The sequence below is a fragment of the Scophthalmus maximus genome, chromosome 8 (assembly GCF_022379125.1).
Source record: "Scophthalmus maximus strain ysfricsl-2021 chromosome 8, ASM2237912v1, whole genome shotgun sequence".
Classification (NCBI taxonomy): Eukaryota; Metazoa; Chordata; class Actinopteri; order Pleuronectiformes; family Scophthalmidae; genus Scophthalmus; species Scophthalmus maximus.
In genome coordinates, this window is record NC_061522.1 from 15252532 (window position 1) to 15275752 (window position 23221).

General features: G+C 41.4%; 1 protein-coding gene across 2 annotated transcripts in view; it reads left to right on the top strand.

Annotated features, from left to right (window-relative positions):
- Window positions 1-21468, top strand: part of prkcaa (protein kinase C, alpha, a) — a 108943-nt gene extending 87475 nt beyond the window's left edge. For both annotated transcript variants that reach the window (XM_035636691.2, XM_035636692.2), the window contains 4 exons: window positions 4598-4678; window positions 5442-5549; window positions 9058-9198; window positions 16445-21468. In XM_035636691.2, coding sequence (XP_035492584.1) covers window positions 4598-4678; window positions 5442-5549; window positions 9058-9198; window positions 16445-16609 — 495 coding nt within the window. In that variant the 3' untranslated portion in view covers window positions 16610-21468. The remainder of the gene's footprint in view (window positions 1-4597; window positions 4679-5441; window positions 5550-9057; window positions 9199-16444) is intronic.
- The last annotated feature ends 1753 nt before the right edge of the window (window positions 21469-23221 follow it).

Below are 23221 nucleotides of genomic sequence, written 5' to 3' on the forward strand. Positions count from 1 at the left end.
ACACATTTGAATAACATCTTAAAATAAGTGGAAGTGTGATTCCATAATGTTTTAATCAGTATAGTGCTTCTCTGTGATATTAGTGTGGCTAAACTGACAGTAACTGCCCCTACCACAAACCAACCGTCCTTGAACAAACCACCGAAAACATCTATTTATTTGAATAAAGTGCAGTTTAAAACCAAAACGATGTAATGTGATGCACAACCTCGCAGAAACAAAATAGGTCTGTCTTTGCTCGATGTGAACCATTGCCTACTAGTTAAGTTACAGAAGGGTTTTGGGCACGTCGCTGGGCATACTGTAGAGCAGAATACCCGTGAAGGTGCAGAGGTTGCTGTCTGCCCAGACCCAGGACCTGGCTTCCATGTGCACGTCAACCTGGTCTCCTTTTTGAAGAAGCAGTACTACTCCATTAGAACAGTTATCAGTGACGTCGGAGGCAGTGGCGTGTTGGGCAGTACCCGCGACAGCCTCGCCGCTTTTGTACAGCAGTAAAAAGCCAGTAGACGGTGAAGTGGTAAACACCACTGACTGGTGCAGTGAAGCCTCCTGTACAGGAAGTGTGATGAGGGAAGAGGATGATAAGTTTTATTTTATTTTTTTCGAACAACCAAAAGGCACGAAGCGTGAACTCAATGGATTTGCTAACTGAGCAGCATCACAGAATTGTTATAACAACAGGAATTCACTTTTGAAACCTCGGGCAAGAAGAACCAAATAAAGTAAAGTTGGAAGACATACTGTGTTCAACAATAGATGTAGTAGGCAAACATTTTTGTATAATTTTTCGCACATTTTTGTTCAAAGCCCCTTTTCATATTATTGTATTTTAAGATCGAAATTAATTCAGCAATTACACGGACATTACCTGTTGCGGAATTATAGCTGTCACCAATATTGGTCTCAGTGGTAAATGGCCCAATGTGCATTTGGTTCTCTTCCAAAGCAGCTCAGAAGGCCGCACCAGTTGCTGTTGCAGTTCAATTCTCTGATCATCTAAAAGAGCCTTCATCCCGCTGAGCAGAGCGAAGGTATCTGCTTCAGCAGGCTCATCTTGACTCTACGTGATCGCAGTGAACCTCTGTCCCAGGACGTTAGCCTCAGAGAGGCAGCAGCCGAGCAGGAGGAGTAAAACAACCCTCATCATTGTTGTCCGCGGAACTGTGGCACCGGAGAGGGGTTTGCAAGAGCGGATTTTTAAACATTAGGAGACCGTGTGAAAGGTTATGTAAGGTCTGTATGTTGTTAAGATGTAGTTGACCACCCGAAGTTCATGAAACATTTCCATCAGAGTCAAGGATAGAGGCGTGGTGATAAGAGTATACCTAAAGGCTGTGGAGAAATAATGACATGACTGCCCTGTAATCTTTGATCTGTGATTATCTTCAAAAAGCAAATCCCCCCTTTTCACCTGAAAATAGATTCACACTATCAACATGTCACATTTGTGATGCAGATTACAGTTCTCAGATATTGAGCATGAAATGTTTCAGCCCAAAATGTAATTCCCCAAAATAACACCATACCATAATAATTTTGTTTGACACTTTTTAGTGGCTCTGTCCATCCAGTCTTGTCAAAGCTCACATCATACAAGTATTTTCATCGGTAAAGCATGAAGCTGAGGAACATCCAACAGATCTGATGAAGAGTAAGATGAGTAGTGCAACATGGAAGCTGATCTTTATTTAGTCTTTGTGTGTATGCAGCAGAGGTCAGTTGTTACTCAGAATAGGTCATGGAGCAATGTACTCTTTGACAGAGCTGCTGTCACATGCCTAGAGTTGTTTGTGAGTGTGGGTCACCATATTGTCCTGTATGTTTCAATAAAGCCTGATCTTGGATTGTATGTACAGTATGCACATGGCTGCATCAACTTCTATTATATGGCAGAGGAGGCTCCTGGTAAATGAATGTGTGTCTTCAGAGTGACCTTGGCTAATGTCAGACTAACCCACAGGAAATCTTTGTAATGTGCCTTGATATGATGCATGTTCTGATGTGGCACGATACAAATACAATTGGATTGAACATCCAACAGATCTGATGAAGAGTAAGATGAGTAGTGCAACATGGAAGCTGATCTTTATTTAGTCTTAATAATTAAAAAAAAAAAATTTTTTAAAGGATACAGTCACGTAACCTGTGACATTAAATGTGTGCTACATAAATAATTTCTGCTTCTATGAGTCTCATGGTTACAGTGACATCAAGTGTACGCGCATGCAGGTTGGTGCACACTCTTGCCTTTGTGTACGAGGGTAAACACGTGAATGTACCGCACATCCAGCCGGCTCCCATCAACCCTCCGGACTGCATCATGACAGTGGAGTGCAGAGCAGGAGGTGTGCTCGTCCGACTGTGTGTGTGTGTGTTCTATGTGCGTACGTGGACTCCCATGGGAAAGACAGAGGTTGGTTGTTAAGCGGTGAAGGTTATAGTGCGATACAGGATGGATCGGCATTCACACACCTAGACACCCTGGTGTGTGTGTGAATTTGCATGTGAGTTTTTTGGTTGTTCATAATATGCAGTATGTTGTCCGTGTGTGTGTGTGTGTGTGTGTGTGTGTGTGTGTGTGTGTGTGTGTGTGTGTGTGTGTGTGTGTGTGTGTGTGTGTGTGTGTGTGTGTGTGTGTGTGTGTGTGTGTGTGTGTGTGTGTGTGTGTGTGTGTGTGTGTGTGTGTGTGTGTGCTACTAAGCTGGAGGGTTGTCCCGGGGCTCTGTGTATGCAGCTGAGGTCAGTTGTTACTCAGAATAGGTCATGGAGCAATGTACTCTTTGACAGAGCTGCTGTCACATGCCTAGAGTTGTTTGTGAGTGTGGGTCACCATATTGTCCTGTATGTTTCAATAAAGCCTGATCTTGGATTGTATGTACAGTATGCACATGGCTGCATCAACTTCTATTATATGGCAGAGGAGGCTCCTGGTAAATTAATGTGTCTTCAGAGTGACCTTGGCTAATGTCAGACTAACCCACAGGAAATCTTTGTAATGTGCCTTGATATGATGCATGTTCTGATGTGGCACGATATAAATACAATTGGATTGAATTGAAATCCTTCATTGTTGAGAGAGGCTTCCTCGGAAGGAGATTCACACACTCGTTCATTCCCCTTTCTTTTTTCTTTTTATCAATGGCGCTGCATTTGGATGAAAAAGATGATCCTGCTCTAAAATTGCCCTTAATATAACTAAAAGTGGGGACTGTTTTTTTGAGGAACGCCATGAAGGACATTTGCTCGACTTCATCGTCATCTATCATGATTAGATATAAGGACTTCTATTGTGCCAGTGATCAATAAACTTTATCTTATCATCGAAAGGCGGGATTTGAATATCAGACATATCCTAAAACCATATCACCATATCAATAATCATTTTGCAATAGTCAAAAATGAAACATAACCGTTTAAGTCATGAAAAATGATCCACCAAGTCAGCGAAGCGTTGGTGTTGTCAGTCTTCACAACATTTGGACATCAGGATTTTAGCAAAATGTGAATGTCAAGATAGCTTTTCCAAATGTGCAAACATATGTCACCTGGAGTTTTATCCAAAGTGGCTTCTCTGTTGTCTACTTCCACTTTCTCATTGTCTGTGAGACCTCGTGAAATTTGGTGAACTGTTGTCTGTGTTTTATCTGCTTTGCACCCACGCAGCAAATGCTCACTTCCAGTTCAGCCACAGCAAATGTATTGTTGCAGGTGTTTCAAGGTGTAGGCGATTCAGGTGTCACGGCTGCTGATACCACTGCATGTAGAGAAAAGCCGACATGTCTGCGAGTTTGTATTAACGGGGATTTTCAAGGCTACTGTTTGTTCGGCTTCGAATGGTTGTGTCTGCTGCGTTTTAAGGCTCAGTTGGCTCAAAGAATTTTAAAGAATAAAGAGTTTCATATTGAACGCTGTATTTAGCTTTTGTGGAAGACCCATTATGTGCTTGAGTTAGGGGATTACATTACACAGTGACTGAGTAAAACGTCACAGCTTCATGATCTGATATATGTTGATGATACCAGGAGAAAAGATAAGTGGGGAAACTTGTAATGGATGAATAATTTGCTGAATTATTTACAGATTAAATAAAAATTTAAACGTGAAATCAAGGCAGTGTAACATTCTGGGCTTGTTTTAAAAATAGATCAGTTTATAATAGAGCAAGAACCTGGTTTAGATCAACTTGACTGATCTGAAAGGAGCAAAGAAAATCTAAATTCAAGTATTCTCCATTTTGAATATTTACTGCATCATTCCCTCTGACAGTTGTTTTCATTTTCCAAACTCTCTTGATTCAATCATAGAAACATTAAAGATACTCGACATTTAATATTGAAATGTCACTTTATCCATTTCGAACATCATCGTTTTAACAGACTTCTCAAATCAGACTGAGTTTGTCAGGGGGCCAATCTCCTCATACTACTCTTTGGAGACAGTTGGTTTCATAAAGTTTTCTAAATGTGATGATCAGGAAAGAAAAGCAGTTGGCCTCTAGGTTGTCTGCAGACATTGTTTGTATTCATTTCAGATGCAGAATTATTTGCTCGAGTTGGGCTGAGTTTCTCAAGTTTTTCTCTCACCTCCCACACAGATCATTGCATATCAGCCATATGGACGCTCCGTCGACTGGTGGGCATACGGAGTGCTGCTCTTCGAGATGCTCGCAGGACAGGTGAGTGGTGTACACACACACACACACACGCACGCACGCGTGGGGGTTAAGAGTTGACAAGTGCGTGTGTGTTTATGTGTGTGTGTGTGTGTGTGTGTGTAAAGTTGTCACATAATCTGCAGTGGGCAATTACAGGTGTCTCTTGAAAGAAAAATTGATCTCAAGAAAACTACAAAAAATTATATTTTTAAAGGCAAAGTGCAAGCACATGCTAAAACTCGCTCCTCCAAAGCAAACACACAAGGATATTTTTGTTATGGGTATGTTTTTTTCAATTCCAAATTAACATGAGCAATTGTTTACTGTTATGCAATTAACAAAAGTTTTTTAAGTATTTAGATATTCCCTTCTTCTGCCCCTCCTATGTGAAATGAAGGGGGCTTGACGCACACTTGTGATCTCTAGCTCGAGGGGCCAGCAGAGTGGAAATGACAAATAATTCATTTTATGAACTGTCAAAACACCCACATTATGGTTACTGATGATAACCACAGGAGGGAAAAAAGCTGGGTCATCTACTACATCTGCCCTGCGAAACTTGTTCTCACAAATTCTCCACTTTGCTCATTATTTCTGCTCCTTTTTCATGTCTTTGCTTTTCTCTTTTCTCCCCTGGTCTTAATCTTTTCACAGGTTTAAGAAAGAATTGTGTTTTTATAAAAAACTGGTGCAACATCGTGACACTTTACTTTTCACTTCACCACTGTCTGATAAAGCATGAAAAACAAACAACACTCAATGTTGTGTCCTTTCACGCCCCCAGCCTCCATTTGATGGAGAGGATGAAGATGAGCTGTTTCAGTCCATAATGGAGCACAATGTGTCCTACGCCAAGTCCCTGTCCAAAGAAGCTGTCTCCATCTGCAAAGGGGTGAGTGGATGAAACAAGTATTTAGCCATTATCCCCCAGTTTTTGTGGTCATGCAAAATTCAGAAACATAAATACATTTTGGTAAGTGATCATGAAAAGTTAACTTTGTACCTGCTGGCAGTGCTTTTGTTTTTCAGTTTCCCAAACGGATTTTTAGAAAGCCTGCTTACACAGTCTGATATGAGACGTTCTGAACGTTCTCCTGTTTAAGTGGGACTGTTTTCCCAACGAGCTTTTCCCAGCTGGCCTGAAAATCCAGTAAATCAGCCCTTTCTTTTAGATTCTTTTTGGGGCTTTTTTGCCTGTAATTTGACAGCTAGGAAATAGCTAGGAAATTGTCACAGGTCGGCATCGAACCCTGGACCTCTGCGTCGAGGCATAAATCTCAAAGTATATGTGTGCCTGCTCTATCCACGAGCCATCCTTCACACTCTTCACTGGAGCCAAAGTAATACAACTTCTTGTCACAGGGACACAAGCCCTTCCCGCTATACTTCAGTTTTGGGAAAGGCCGCATCACAGACTGCTGTGAGGCTTTTCTCAGGTTCCCACAGTTCGGTGTAACGTATGAGAAGTCTGGCACATTTTGCTGTAAGAATGAAGTGTGTCGTTTTTTCTTTTAAATATAGTGTCGGGGAACTCAGATGGAAGTTCCCTCTCCTCTCTCCAAGCAAATCCTCTGTGTTTGAGGTCTGCATTATTGAAACACTGAAGGAAGCCTATTAGGTCCTCCAATATTCTCCTCGCAAGCATGACTCTGGTCTTTAAACTTCAAACTGATGATCTGTGATGTGTTTACCTGGACTTTCAACGGATCAGTTTTCTAAAGTGCAGTGACGTCTTTCATAGGAGAGCTCCTCCCTGTAGACTCGGTGGTCTCCGGGGATGTTGTTTCAGTGACCAAGGTTATGTGCCTGCTGCATCTCCGCAGACAGAGGGAACTTAACAGTTCAGTGGAAGTCAAGCAGGCAAATACTGGGACATGACTGTTTGTCTCATTTAATGTTGACAACAGAATGTTTTTAAAGCAAATGAAAGAGGAACAAACGGAGGTGGGTCACTAATAGATTCACTGAAACACTGTGAAATTCTTAGTCTGTCCACAGATTGAACAACAAGCCAAATACGGGAATTGTTCAAACACAATTTATTCGCACTCTAACCTCTGCTTGTAAGCCATTCATTGACACACAAAAGCAAATATTTAGGTGTGTGTGTATATAATAAATTTCACAGTGAAAGTAGCAGGGTTTTCGTTTGTCCAGAGGCAGTGCAAAACCAATGAGCTGTGAAATAATGCACTTTGTCTCCCTGTCCCTTCCTCGACTTGTTTCTTGTGCCCCTCTTTCCTTTCTGCTTTATGGTGTGTGCATGCGTGTGTGTGTGTGTGTGTGTGTGTGTGTGTGTGTGTGTGTGTGTGTGTGTGTGTGTGTGTGTGTGTGTGTGTGTGTGTGTGTGTGTGTGTGTGTGTGTGTGTGTGTGTGTGTGTGTGTGTGTGTGTGTGTGTGTGTGTGTGTCCTGGTGTCTCGGCCGAAGTCCTTGTCTCAACCCTTGTTTGGTATAGCTTCAGCACTTCCACTTAATGGATACATAGTGCTTGTCAGTAGCCTGACCCACAAAAGACAGAGGAAGAAGAGATGAGAGGGAGGGAAGTCGTTAAAGGGAGTTAAAAACAAAGGGGGGTGTAGGGGTGGAGACTAAAAGAGTAAAATGGGCAGGAGATGTGAAGAGAGGATTCTGACAGAAAACTGATGCTAATACAGAATATGAAGATAGCTGATGGAAAAAACTATTATCGGGAAAATAAACTTGACAATCTGCTGTAATAGGCAAATTGATTTTTCTGCAACAATTCATTGAGTCTCTATTCTCAGTAAACTCATATATACTGTACAGTTCATTACATTTCAAATAGGTCACAGATGTAGATACACATTCATCTGGGTAATGGGATGTTACCTAAAGGTCGTCCACTTTAAACCTGCTGTAGTTTATAGGAAGGAAAAGAACTTGAGGCATGTATGCATAAAAAGCTTGTCCTTTCAAAAATGTCACCCTTGGTTTGTCCTTGAGTATTGACTTATAAATAAAGGCACTGAGTTAAAAGTCCTGTTTGAGAACTGCACAGTAGCTTCATGTATACTAATCGTCAGTTGCCGAGATAGATACAAATGAAGCCCAATTTATTTTTTTCAAAACATGATAATGACGAAATGTGTGTTTTACAACAGTGTTGTAGTGTGGCAGCAGGAAGTACCTGGCCAGACTTCCTGCTGCCTTAGAGACCCACATGTGCCGTTTCTTTTACTTTTTGGTGTTCCTCTTAATTTATGTCTTTTGATTCATTTTTGAGGGCCTGCACATGCTCTAAAACTTACAAAACTACACACACGGAGAAGGATGCAAACGCAACAAGGGATCCTTGGGGAACCCCCCCCCCACACACACACACACACACACACACACACACACACACAAAGTCGATTTGACATGGTGGCAGTCCAGCAGTCGATCACTTTCAGGACATTTCAAGGTGTGAGGCGAGTCACTTTAAAAAGTGACAGCGTGTGTGTTTGCAGCCGGTTGCTTTCTCACCGTCACTGACAGTCCTGTGAACAGACAGAAAGCTGCAAATGATTTTTTCTTCCCCATCAACAACTGTGTGAAATACTCTGCCAGCTGCTCTCTGCTGGTTGAGATGTGGAAAAGCCCATGGCCTTCATGTTGGAGGGCCTGCATCTAGAAAACTGGCCTGTGTAAACTCAGCAGTTGGAGATGCTTCACTGATATGTGTACGTCGTTCTATCATGTTTATATCGTGTTAATGTAGCTCTTATGTCACTGTTAAAACACCAAAACTGTTTTTATTGTAATTTCCGTAGACCAGTGTCCAGTCTGTTTATTTCCTCCTCCAGGCCAACTCGTGTTCTGCTTATGCATGCAACTGCAAGCCCAGCAAGCAAACATTTAAATCACTTCTATTTTTTTAACCCAGTATTTTGATAATTGCATCAAAATAATAACATTGGGATCCTACATACAAGGACAGATTTTGTTGCTGTTTCCTGTGCGCACTTTCAACAAAGTGCAGATTGTGCCCTTATGTTGTCTGTGGTGCGACTGAAAGTGGCAGCAGTTCACTAGAGGCAGAACAAGCAGAGGGAGAGTGGGGGTAAAAAAAATAAACAATTTTGTCATTTTTTTCTTTCAGACCCATCTGTTTAGTTGTCATTTACTGACCTAGATATGAAATCGCATTATAAAACTCTATAAAACGAACCCAAAAGTATGGAAAAACAAAGTGCACTAACACTACTACTTTTGTGAGATAAAACCAAACCATCAACCTGTAAACCTGTACATGTTCCTAGTTTCATAGAAACCTCCCCCATTGTTAAGCGCGGCAAACACTCAATGCGTTTGGTTAAAACTGGAATCATAGCTGTGATTCATCTATCGTCTCTTTGATGTGACTCATTGTCCCCGTTCTGTTTCTGACTGTGAGCAGCTGATGACCAAGCACCCGTCCAAGCGTCTGGGCTGCAACGCTGAGGGAGAGAGGGACATCAGAGAACATGCCTTCTTCAGACGTATCGACTGGGAACGCCTCCAGAACAGGGAGGTGCAGCCGCCCTTCAAGCCCAAAGTGGTAAGTCCCGTTGATAATCCTCCTTAGGGTTTAATTTATATTTAATGGTCTATTTAAGTCTGATAATTACTTTTAAGCGAGGTACAGATGATTGGTAGTTTCTCTCACAGTTTAGCCTCCATTGAAAAATAGGACCACGTTTCTCATTACACCTAGCTGTTACCATGACAAAGGGCATATTGTTCCTCTGAGCTTCTTCAGTTTCTAAATGACAAACTGTTAGAACTGAAGAACCCTCTTGGAGGAGAGGTGAAACGTCTTCAAGAAAAAACAACCAAGTCCAGTTGCTCCTGATTCAACACCCCTGCGGATAACTAAGGCCTGGAAGAATGAGAATCTCCACAGACATCATGAAGTGTGTTTCCATCAACTTGCTTTTGTGGACATTTTCAAATTTAACATTGCAATTGAAAGTGCCAGAAGGAAAGAATGCTTGGCTGAGATCCGTAAAAACAAAATGCAACAAAGTGCTGTAAAAAAAAAAAATTGACATCCACTGAACCTACCACTCAACTGGTGAAGTGAAAAATACCAGTGCTCTCTTACATACATCATCTGGTTGTGTCCTCTTCTTCTGCAGTGGTTCAATGGCATCCAACTGGAGAATTATCATGTTGATCTCATTATTAGCATAAGAGTAGTGAATGGAAACACATTAATACTCATTTACTTTTGGTTATTCTATGGAAAATTGTGTAAAATTTTGACATCATTTGGATGGAAGCTATTGGCTATTGGAAATCCGGCAACATCTACTCCCACAAAACCAATTAAAGTGCCGACTTGCTGCACGCAGCACATTTGACTGCACTTTGCGCCATACGCCAAAATTAGCACCTTATGTCTTTCCCCTTGCCAATTTTTAATTCAACATCCTCCTGCCATAAAGCAATGAAAAATATTTCTTCTATTATTGCATTAAATGCAGTGTAGATGCAGAGGCTATCTGTTTTCCTCATAGTGGACTTGTATGTCCTCTTATAGCACAGTGTGTCACATGCAAATGCAAACACAGTGCACATAAACAAGACAAGTGAACAAATACAACCTTCTGAAGTGAGTGCATTTAACAAACAAGAGCAGATGGGCTCATCACTACAAGACAAATCTGTTATGCCAAGACATATTGCTCCCCTTGACACTGTGTAATCTTCTCCCTCGGGGGCTATTTGTACTTGGCTGTTTGTTTGCCAACTTGTTCCTCAGTCTTCAGTCAGATTTCTCAGAGTACACACACACACAAACAGGGAACGTCTCTAGTAACAACTTAACAGCAACATAAACACGGAGATAACAGATAATCCTCATCCGTGCATGTCACATTTTATGATGGGGTCAATCTGCTGCAGGGTCTTCATAAGCATCGTATACAGACTAACACTTTATGACCATAGGAAATCCCTCTTGCTTGTATAATTAAACTTGCTATAAAAGGTAAAAATTGCACAATGTGTTGCAGTGAAAGTCAACTAACTTCAAATAGCAAGCGATCCCCTCCCTCCCTCTTTCTCCCTTTCTCCCTTATTAAACTTAGAAACACATTTCAAAGGTAGGCACACACACACAAACACACACACACACACACACACACATACTCACTCACTCCAAACCATCATAGCGCACATTTGTTGAGAAGCAGAGGACGTCCAGAGCAGGTTTTAGTCTGTTACAGACAAACAGTCATTCCGTAGTTCTTGACATATGAAGGTGGTGACATTAAAAATGATATATTCATGCATGCAAGGAGTCCAGGTAAATCTTGACTGATGTATTGCCACTTCTGTCTGCCCTTGTAACATTCCCATTTTTGTGGCTGGCAGTGCCAGGACTGGAATGTGAACAGTGCAACACACAAGGAGGAAGTTGGTGTTCCATTGGTGCGCTCGCATCATGATTTTCGTGACTCGTTTTTGTGTAGTCAAAACACAGCTGTGGGCATAGGCTGCGTATGGCATGTGCTATATGGACCATAAGTAATTTGAAAGTCATTCATGTTAATCTATAATTAATGAAAGATTCAACAATTATAAATGCATATCTCATGTAGGGGTTCCTTTAAATGTACACATGACCATGTGCATGTATATATATATATGCACCAACATAGGCTGTTTCTGAAAAAAAGGAAACAAAAACACAAGGCAATAGAGATAAATTAGGTCACTTTATATGTGTGTGTGCTTTGTGTGTTTGTGTGTGTTTGTGTGCGTGCGTGTGTGTTTGTGTGTTTGCGTGCCTGTGTGCGTGCGTGTGTGTGTCCTACACATTCATTTTAAATGAAGTAGTTCTCTTCTGTTTCACCCCCAAGGGCTCCCGTTCCTCTAATAAGGTGAATCCTGGCCTCTGTGTCCATGTAGTCTCCCGCTGAGTGGGTGTGCTGGGAATCCTGCAAATGCTATATGTGCTTTGTGTTAGGAAGGCAGGGCAGGAAGATTTCCTTGCATGTACTCGTCATCTGTCTGCCTTCTTGTTGCGATCGAAAACAGTAGGAAAAAGGACAGCTTGTTTGTCAGTCCATGCCGAAATTGCAGGGAGGTGGATGCATGCAAACACACATGTCTTTTGCACAGTGCATGCTTGCAAGGGTCTAGTTGTCGATGCAGATGAGGGTGAAAGGTGAGCGAGGTGGAAAGAGACTGACAAATCATTGTAACCACGATAACCCACTCCTTGATGATCCATCATGCCCATCTCACTATGCCATGTAATTCAGGGTTGTTTCTGAGTACATTACCAGCGAATCATTATACGCCTCCCTCTCACCCCTCAACAGGTCTAACCCTGCCTCTCTAATCCACCCTCCTCCCCCTCTTTCCTTACTCCTCGTGGATCTATCCCAGCTCGATCTCACTTCATCAGCGCGTGACGGCTGTGGAATTGCAATCGATCCAGGGGCTGCACCCAGCTGAGAGATTCAAACCATCTGTATCTATTGGACCGGGGCTTCAGAGCAGGTTTCAGTCAGTGTTGATCCATTATTACAGTGTTGGATTCTGTCACTGTGCAGCTGCTGTCTGCAGGTGACACAACAAGTGCATTAAATCAAATGGCAGCCACATCCAGTGAGCAGTGTTGGTATGAAACCAGGCTAATTTTTGGGAATACAACACACTCGATGCACACACCTTTCACACCCACAACCGATAGTCTTTATGGCTGAAGGGAGCGGGATGTGGAAAGTAGGTAAAATACTGTAGGACGCTGAATTTTGATACTCATCGCACAAAAGTATTGGAAAAGTGTCCAAGGAAGGGATGTGCATGCCTGTTGGGATACTCTCTCTAACACACACACACTAGGGCATGTGGTAATAAGGATTGGTTGTGACTCATTGTAGCTGTAAGAAAATGAGGGCGCAGTCTGTTGCTGCTTGACTGATCATGTCCGCCTTTCCTCCTTTAGCTTACGGAACATAAGAGGAAGAGTCTTCCGCTTGTTTGTGTATTTACTCGTTCTATTTATTTCCTTACTTCTTAATTCGGGGTCCAAGAGAATTGCTATTTTCTATCACATTTTCTATGAAATGTGTTGTATGTGTTTGAGTCAAATTTAAAGATAATACGCTGAAAATATTGTCCTGAATGAAGTCTTGCCTGTTTAGACACTGCAGAAGCCGTTTATTATAAAATTTGTAACATTGGTCCAAATTGCATTTCTTTGGAGAATGGCCAAAACACTGATGCTCTAGTACAGTAAAGTCCTGGGTTTTTATTTTTAGCTTTTCTGCACCAGTGACCAATGGGTTCAGCTGTGCTTTGTGATTATGAATGAATGTGATTATGCATCCATGAAATAAGGCAGTGAAAACGCTGTTAGATAGCAGATACATTTCCTTACAGGACAGTTGATTAATTTCTGGGGGTAAAAAATGGATACAATCTTTACCTTTTCTGTTAAAGATTTCATTAAAATACAAGCTAAGTTCAAATGTTTGATGTTCGTTGCTAGTGTCGATCTAACCATTCATCAAAACAAAGCACAAAGTTTAGGGTTATGAATGATGACGTGAATGTAGAGATTCCCATTCCAGGGGCTTCAGGGAGAAGGAGGTATAGAGAAAGAGAGACAGAGAGAGCATCTTGGCACAACTCTTAATGGAGGCGGGCACTCATTTATCATCCTAAGGAGCTGAGTGTTCTTTTAATATGCTTGAGTGCAGAGGCGTGCATGTCTGTATGTGTGCAGAGAGAGAGAGGGAGATTAAAGATGAGAGAAAGTAGGTCAAAAACCCATATAGGACACTGTCACGGTGTACTGTAGGATGTATCAATAGCATATTAGCTTTGGTCTCACCCAATAAGGGTCGACTGGATTGCACAGTAAGAAATAGCAGAGAGGACCAGCTCTGTTCATTTTCAAAAGGCCAGTTGATGTCCCGAAAATCATCACAAAATCCAGATGTTCAGGAGATCATAGTTCATAACGTCATTTTATCTTTTTGTTCCTGTTGAGTTAATCTTTTGAGCCTCATTCATCTTGTGGGAACAGTTCTTATGAAACGGTTTCCAGACTATTCCTTGTCACTAATTTGCTGCGTGATGCTCATTCACAAAAAAACAAACTCCATGAGAAGTGATCACAACCATTCTTACCACTTCCAAATATCTTCAGTCTGGTATAGTTTCATGTTTTTCTAATATTTCCAAACACTCAACACTTTCTGTTCAGCAGCGGAGGCTTTGCATAGACACTGCCAGGACAGTTTGGTGCCGGCGATGGTTGGTGGAAGTTAAAGTGAAAAATAGTTGAGCGACAGATGGTCAGTGATAGATAGATAGAAGAAGACAAGTAGACAGGTACTACAGACGTAGCTGTTGAAGGATCCCGGCAATTACCCATCAGGTATCTGCTGTGTGAGAAAGAGGGCAGCACACACACAGAGCCACGTTTGCGCCCTGCCTCGGAGTGTGCGTCCTGCCTTCTATCCGCTCTGACAGTGTTGGTAGTGGCTTGGAGCTAACGTCACCTGTCAGTGGCAACGGTCATGGAAGGACATTATTTTAAAAATACCACAGACGCACACTTTAGAAACGTCCCTGTCTCAACGTTTCTGTGTTCTGCTGTGTTCACTTCCAATAAATCACCTGACGAATAAGGAAGAAGTAAAAATAGAAAATGTCTGTACCTTTATACTTCAGTGTGTTTGCTAAACAAACACAGGTAGACATGGCCAACACACACACAGAGACTGAGACAAGTGTTTGCTGGTACATGCATTGACACTGATGCTAAACACTTATAATATATCTCTTTTACACCAAAATGATCAGGTACTAAGTCGCTGACAACCAATGCGTCGCAATCAGGAGAAGCTCTGTCACCTCGCTGCGTTACCAGCATTGATGATGATTGAATGATGTAAAAAACTAAAATGTTCATGGCTTTTTATGCTATTTGATACGTGTCAAATTGCTGTGCTAGAAAAGGTGCAGCATCAGTGTCTAAACTTTCAAATGAAGAAGAAGAAGAAGATGAAAGTTGTCATGTTGCCATCACAGCCAATTGGAGCTGGAGTCGATAACAGCCCGTGTCTACGCGAGTCATTTGAACCTAGAGCGAATTGGATCCCTTCCCGTTGCAGACAAAAGCCAGTTGTTGGTGGGTGTTGGTGGGGTTTTTGACCAGTGCAAAAGGGGCTTTAGGCAATGATTGTTTCACAATTTGAAACAAGGCTGGATATACTATCATTGAATGTAGTAGAGGCTGGGATTAGTTTATCTCCTTTAACCATGCTCAAAGAAGAAATTTTGTTTATCGTCTATTTAACTCTAAATGGGACCATAATTTACAAAATGAACATCATGCTGTTTTGATGAAGACTTGAAACTAGATATTGACTTGAAACTAGATATTGAGACCAGAAACTCTTCAGGAAAATGTTTACTGAAGTTATAGATTAACTTGGGTGATGTTTTCATCGACTTCTACAGAAACTGACTTGCAGCTGTTGAGGTAGTCTCAACAGACACCAGAATTGTCCTGGTGTCGGGTGTGCTGCACCTCTCCTTTCAAATATTCAAAATGAGCACAAGAATGAGGAAAAGCCTGTGTGCAGTATTAAACACTGCTACTTCATGAGCACAAAGCAATGGCATGTGCAGGAATAGAGTAATAATTAATACAAATTGCACCTGCAATAATCACTATTTATGCTACACTTTAAAACATTTCATCTTTACATATAACATATATTTTTACTGCAGTTATACATGTCAGTTATGATTTTTTTTTCCCAGTCCGTGCATGAACAAAATGAGATGCACACCCACGTCCCTGAACATGCACATGACCTTCCTTACAGAAGCTGAATGATTCTCTGAAGTGCAAATTCCTTCACCATGTGACATGATCCGCTTCCATGTCTCCATGATTTGTTTGATTACGATGAAAACACTTTTGATGTTTCCTGTTAAATGCTTACTGCTTGCCTCCGTCCTATGAACACACCAATTAACCCTTTTTGTGACCTTGTTGCACCTTGATGCTGTCGCTATTCTCACTCGCGGAATCATTTCACAAGTGGCTTTGACACTTGGGGGTAAATTGCGCAAAAATACGTACATATCACATTTGAAAGGAGCTGTGCCACAGCAGGTTATGAGATCAGTGGCTTATTGCAGAGGCCCTGACACCATTTCCTTTCATGGAGGCAAATCCTGGGCCTTGTTCACAGGAAAGTGCTCTTCAGTTCCACAGCTGTGACTTGATTTAGTGCTCAGAAGGGTGCATTGTGATTCAGGTGAATGAGATGTAGAGCATGTAATCTGATGTTGTTGACTTCCCTCCAGCATAAAGCAGTGGGAAAAGTGGGGGATCAGGTGTGAAATATATATTTTTTTCATCTTGGCCAAGGGACAGGATGAAAATGCATTTTAATTGGTTGACAGGTTGACGTGGGAGAACACACAAATGCTGCTTGATGTACTCCCCATGGAGTTGCCCAGCCCAGTGTGGTTTTATTTGGTAAAATGAACGGTGATGACCAGGGACTATGATGAGATGCGTCCTGTGTTCTGCAATCATTTGAGAACATTTCCAAGAAATTAAAAGTAGATTCTGCCGAACGCTGTAGCTGTAACGGCAGCTCTCGTTCTCTCGGAATTGCTGTGCACTGGCCTTCCCAGAATTGCAGTGTGCATACTTATGCCAGCGCTCCAGATTTGTCATCTCTGTTGTGCTTGCACTCTTGATATCATTTGACGTACCTCATGTCTAAGTGTCCTCTTCTGTCTCTTTTTTTCTACAGTGTGGCAAAGGAGCGGAGAACTTTGACAAGTTCTTCACGCGCACGCAGCCGCAGCTCACACCATCAGATGAGCTGGTTATCGCCAACATCGACCAGGCTGAGTTTTCAGGGTTCTCTTTCATCAACCCGCAGTTTGTAAACCCGGCGCTCACTAGCAGCATATAAGCGGGCTGGGGGAACGTCCCTGAAGAACCTCACTGCCACCCACTTAAACCATCCGCCGATCTAACATCCAACCACTTGACAAAGCCCAAACAGAAATTAAGGACATGCATATTTGTTCTGTATAAAATCTTTACCAGTGTAGATTATATAGATTAGATCGTTTTTGGGCGCCACAACAAATAATTCCCTTTAGTTTAATGATGAGCATGTACTGTAGAAAAGAAAAGGTCCTTCCTTAACCCTGCAAGTTATATTGAAGGTCCCCCATACCTGGAGGCACTGAGACAGAAGAATGTCCGTCTTTTTCTATGCCAGTATATGGTTAATTTAAGATGAAATAGCATGTAAGGCATGGATTATTCTGGAAGAGATGCCTGTTCACAAATTCCTGCTTCCAAATCTTAATAGATAAACATTATAGTCTGCAGATGTAGTTGGTGGGTAAATGTTTGTGTCAATGTGGATACTTTATGTGATGACTGAAAAAACTCACATATAATGAAGTGTAGACGCTATAGCCAAATATGAAGGACAGGCAGTACAGGAGTTGAAACAGCACCTTGCGATTCAATGTTTCCTGTATCATGTTTACAGTTTTCTTCCCCTTTGATTTTAACGGTGATGGGGTAAAGATTTTTTACTCAAATACACATTGATTCGAGCCAGGCTCCACTTCAAGTGTGCGCAGCAAATGCACTGAAGAATTTTATTATTAATATGCAGCCTGTAAAAACACAAATATGTGAGACACATCAGTTTACCAAAACTTCACTTAACTCAGCTTGTATGACCTTATTTCACCTGGTTTTAAAAAGAATGAGACACAATCCAATTTCCCAGCCCTCATTGAGCTGCAGATTGTTTACTTACATTGGCAATCATTTGGTGGACACCATGTGGACACACAAGCATCAGTAATCAGTTAAGTATGTGGGCGGTGGCAGAATATAGCTTGATCAATAAAACCTAAAAAAAGTTTACAGTTTGTCACATTTTAACACTGGTCAGTGTTAACTGCTGCCTCTGTCCCACTCCGACACAGGCCCACAACTACAGAATCCTCCCTATGATCATGTCTGTCGTAACAGAAACTGTGCAAGACATTTTAATCAACTGTTATTGTTTAGTTTTAGTTTATTACATTAACTGATATTATCGTGTATTAACCATGCAATGTTTTCTTGCATACAGTATCATGCCCTCAAGCGTAGATAAAACACATCTGTCAGGTTTATTGCACACAGAAGTCGCAAATCAAAAACACTTCTGATGTTGTTTTGTTGTCCATAAAACAAACTCTTGCTTCAAAACCAATATATCAGCATAATCATTTTTAGTTGAATATGAAACTTTTTTTCCATTCATTTTCGTTTCTTTAATCCTTTAGTCTTGTGTCAATTCATCTCTCTCTTCACTCTCCTCTTTTCTGTGAACTCATACATATTTTTCCATTAGATCAGATGAATATTTTAATGTATCTAATATCAATGTGTAACTCCTTTTGTAAATAATCATGAGTTATTTAAAAAGAGTATAAGGAGTTACAGTTTTTATACCAACACCTGAATGTGCTTTTATTACATTAATTAGATAACCCAATATTTATGTGTAAAAAAAATAATCAAAAAATAAACAACTAGGAACGTACACCCAGTACAGATCAACTTTTGAACAACTGGATGGTCTTGAATAAAGTCCAGAGTTAGTAGGTTGTAAAATGATCTTTTCTACTTGTGTTGGCAGATTTATCAAACCTTTTTGTTTCCTTTTGGTTTTGTTAAATCCTATTCGATGATTTTTGCTGCCGATTGTGTGTAAGTCTGGCTGTTGACTGTTGACTTCTGTATCTGCATGCTGTTGGTAGGTATCATTCATGCACGTGATACGCTAAAATGCCGCATGCTACAAAGTATGAAACCCCAAAGAGTTACAAGCTATAAAAAAAATAACGCCCCCCCTCAAAGTCACCTGTTGTTGTTGTCTTGTCCTCCTTGAAGAATAATGGTATTAATTTGCTTAAATCCATGATGATTACAATGGATTACAAGAGCGACATCTTTTGTGGGGAAAAAGAGTCTAACTGATTCCAGGAGTAGAAGAACTACTCCTAATTCGCCACGTATCAATGTGTGTTCAGTTTATTTCAAACCTTTTTCTAAAATACACCCCACACACAGCTCATTACAAACCACATTGTTTGTGAATCTGGTCAAGTCTACGGGAATTTAAAGTGAGCCATTTGACATCCCAGTCAATGACCATAAGAACGCTGCTTTCAGATATGGATACAGCCCCTGCAGAAAATTTCTGGAACATTTCCGGACTTCAGAGCGTGTCTGAACGCAGCTGAAGACTCAACAGTCTTAAAACACTGAAGCGTCATAACGCTCAGGCAGTTTGCTGAGCTATGTGTCAAAGTGAAGACTGAGCAACAACAGTGATTTTGCTAAAAAGAAATGTCCAGATTGCAGGGACTGAAGGAAGTAGAATAGACATTTATTACAGATTATGAATTTAGATACTAATACCCCCCCCCCCGTGCCCTTTTATGTTGAAGATATATTTATGTACACACACACACACACACACACACACACACAACCACCCATTATGCCCCCTGGTTCCTTTTGCCTTTACCTATGGGGCAATGTAGAGCAGTGAATCTAGATCGATGCCGAGTGGCGCCTCAGAAGCGTAGCTTGTTGTTAGGCCAGTGGGACCAGTCGCTCTCCAGTGTCTCATGAATGGGGTTTATGTTATATTCTTGATGTTGTGTTGTCAATTTGTTACTATGTCTTATTTTGGCATTTCTTTTTTTGGCTGTTGTCAGTTGCTATTGGTGTTTTGTCCTTTTAGTTTCTTTAGCTTCTGCTCATGTAATTCAGGAATGTTTTTAAACTATATATATATATATATAACATTAGAAAAAGCATTATCTGACTGATATAGGTAGGAACTATTGAGACATTTGTGATATTTTCTCCATGTTTTTTCTAAGAGTCATGCCCCCTCGCCGTGTTTCCTGTCATACATTAACCTTTTGCATGTGCCAAACCTGGAAAAATGCCAGAACCCGGTAGCAGCGTTGCACTGGCTGTAGTCGCGTGGATGACTCTTAGTGACAGCTCCTCCCTCCACAGGCTGAGAGCTGCCCAAAGCCACACTCACTGGACACTCTGTCAGCCACATAGCGTATACTGTACTAGCATGATGCCGTGTCAGAACACTTTACAATGCCAGTCATTTTGATAATCAACTCACCAAACACAGGGAATATATTGTCCTGCCTCTCTAGCCTTGTGCATAATTATGTCTGAAAATCATTTGAACTTGTGGAGCATATGATTTAACTTCCACCGTGAGAGAAAATATTCTTTGTAAATACTCAGACTTCAGTCAGCAACAGTCTTGTCTTTTGTCTGAGCCCACCTCTTGTGTTTGATGACTTAGGAGTCTGATTCCATCCCTTTAATATCATCTAGCTTCCCCTTTCACGTCACAGTTGGTTTTGGGCATGTCAGAAAAAGATGAATACTCTCCCAGTGTGTGCCTTTCCTAAATTCATCTTCGTCTCAATCCTCATCCTCCTCAAATCTCTACTCCACTTTAACTCCGTATGTGTGTGAGTGTTTCAGGTTGCCACACGATCCTTACGAATGTAAATTGAAGAAAAAAAATCTCATCTGCATGTTTCGTCCACATGAATTGTCCGTCCTCTGGTCAGGAAACTCTGAATTTTATGCACATTTTATTTGATTGACACAAGTAACCTATTCAGTCTGAAAAACTACGACTTGACTCATCCTTTTCTGCTTTACCTTTACCTCCCTGTGCCTATTAATGTCGGGTGAATTAATAAATGTATATCGGCAGGTTCCAAGAATGACATTCGGGGAGTGAAGGAACAATAAGCGCGTTGTCTTTTGGGGCTCAGTAAAATGCGTGAAAGGAGAGATGACGGTATCTTGTTTGAAGGACAACCCCGTTGCCTCGTCACATTGACCCACCGCTCCCTTGTTTCTCGCGTACGCCCTCCTTCGTGCCACCTGTTCCTTCCTTCCTCAGTGCCTCGACCGAGTCCATCCACCGTCTTATCGACAGCGCCCTCCTCCTTTCACCCTCCCAATCCCATCAGGTCAGGAAGGCAGTTGACTTTTTCTTGAGAAATCCACTCCACACTGTTGGCATCAATTTCCCTTCCCTTCCCTCCTCTACTGATTCACCATTAACACCATGTGAAAGGAATTTGGTGTTTTACTTCCGTTTGATCTCTTCACCTTTTTTGTTGTTGTTAGGATGTCCAGAAAATCTAGATTTTATCATTAATTGTAAGGTTTTCAGAGCGAGGTCTGTTATGTTGTTGTTGTTGTTTTTGTTTTCTTTTTTGTAATTACTTTTCATACAATTCTCCCTTTAGGTACCCATTTGCTTTCGGTGAATCTTGTCCAACATCTTTCTTCTCTGTAGCGAGTCATTACTCTAATCTCTCGTGTCCTGTTTGTTGTGAAGTGAGAGAGTTGAAGAGAACTTCCATCTCTGTGGCCGTACAGAGCACAGGATACCTTATACCTATCTCTTATCACAGACATTAACGCGGCCTCTAAGACTCCTCTCTTTGTTCATTTATGATCCCAGAACCCCCCGTCTATGTACATAAATGACTTACAGTAGATATTTACATAGACTGTAAAAGAAAGAATATATTGTATTTTGCCAATTGTGTATGTTTGTTTTCTTTCCTTGTCGGCCTGAAACCTTTCAAATGAGTCTGAGCTACTTACCTTGTAACTGATTGTCTCATTTGTACCTAAGGTATGATAAAGCTAATAAAAAAAAATGGAAAATTAGGTCTAAACTTATGTGAGTGTGGGGTTTTTTTTGGTCACATTGTAATTAAAACATATTGTGGTTGTCCTGTGATACCATTTGGGTTTCCAAAATAGTCATATCACTGTTATAATTTGTCATTCAAAAGATGAATAGTTGAGACCCCTTGTTGACAAAAAGAAGGTTTGAATGTGCAGGTGCACGTGTGTATTTGTACCCACACTCCATCCAGTTCAATTTCCACAGGTGTGGGTATTTGCATGCATCACTGTGACCACATGAAGTATATGGGAGATATCTGAAAGTGTTCTTGTATCTTGTCACGAGTACACAAAGGTGTGTGGGTGTGTGTGGGGGTGCGTTGTTGGTCTACTGTGTGTACAGTACGTCTCGGCCTCCTTTGTTGGCTGGGCTTGAGTGTTGACGAAGGCAGGGTGGTGTTAGTGATGGAAGACAATAGTGTGGCGCTCACTGTTGACAGAAGGCTTCAGGACAGTCCAGAGGAGCTGACTGACACTGACACTGCTCCGTCCCTTGACACAAACCGTGACCTTTAACAGCACAGACCACATACCATCAAAGTGAAAACATCCCCCTGGAGTCCACGTCGTGTCGTTGGCAGCGCCACTGCTGCAGTTTCCTGCTGAAGTATTGTCAAATCCTCAAAAATCATCAGTCCGTGGTTGAGCCCAGTTAGAGGCGAGACTGAGGCGAACCCATGCTTCCCCTTCTGTTTTATTGCTGCTCAACATTTTGGTTTGCGTGCGCGTCTGTGTGAGTGTTGTTCACGAGTGAATGTGTTCCTGATGAATGTGGTCCTTTGAGCTGTCACTTACACCTGTAGGAGTTTCTTTTCAGCAAGAAGAATATGACATAATGCATAATTCCAATTATATTAATAGAATACAACCGAATTACCGCGTGTTAAATAAATGTAAAACATTTAAATACTGTCTTCCCTCCAGCCTTGTTATTTTGTTGTAAATTAGACATATTGTCCAGCATTATTTAACTTGTGTTCATTTATGAAGATCCATATACAGCAGCTGCCATCTGATCAGAGAAAGCCCTGCAGTGTGTTGACTGTGGACGCAGCTGGTGTGAGCTCTTGTTTAACACCTACATGTTTCAGTCCACTGGTTTCTCTCATTCTCCCTCAATTACACAAACAGACCAAGACACACACACACACACATTCACATATCTTCAGAATGATTTAATCTGTTATGAGACTGCCAGAGCCGATATACATATATGAATGTATATTGAATATGATATACGGTCATATACAGCCATACTGTTGTCTAATGAGTGCTCCTCTGGCCTGAAGTAAAACAGATGCATTGTTGTTAGTCTGATACAGATCAGCATCTTTGTGAATAAGGACTGAGCCAGCGTGTATTATGGAGGCTGACTGGAGGATTTATGTTTGCATAAGAAAGAAAGAAACAAAGAGAAGGAGAAAACGTGATGTGTTTTATTTTCTGAGTATATGTATGTGGGTCCAAAAAACAATCTGCACTGAATTTCTCGGATTCCTGAATGTCGGGATGCCTGGAAAGTTTGCGTTCGCTGTTACTGTTCAGCCTGAAGGAGCCTGAAAATTTGCCGCAGGCTTGAAGACTTGATTGTCAAAGCAAGGTCCCTTCAAGGGCATAGAACAATGGAACAAATGAGAAATAAGCTTCTGAAAGAAGATGCAAAACAGGCATGAGAGAGCCTGCTTGCCCTGCTGTGAGGTGACGGGGAGGTTATGTAAAAGGCCTGGTGAGAGCCTATTCCTTC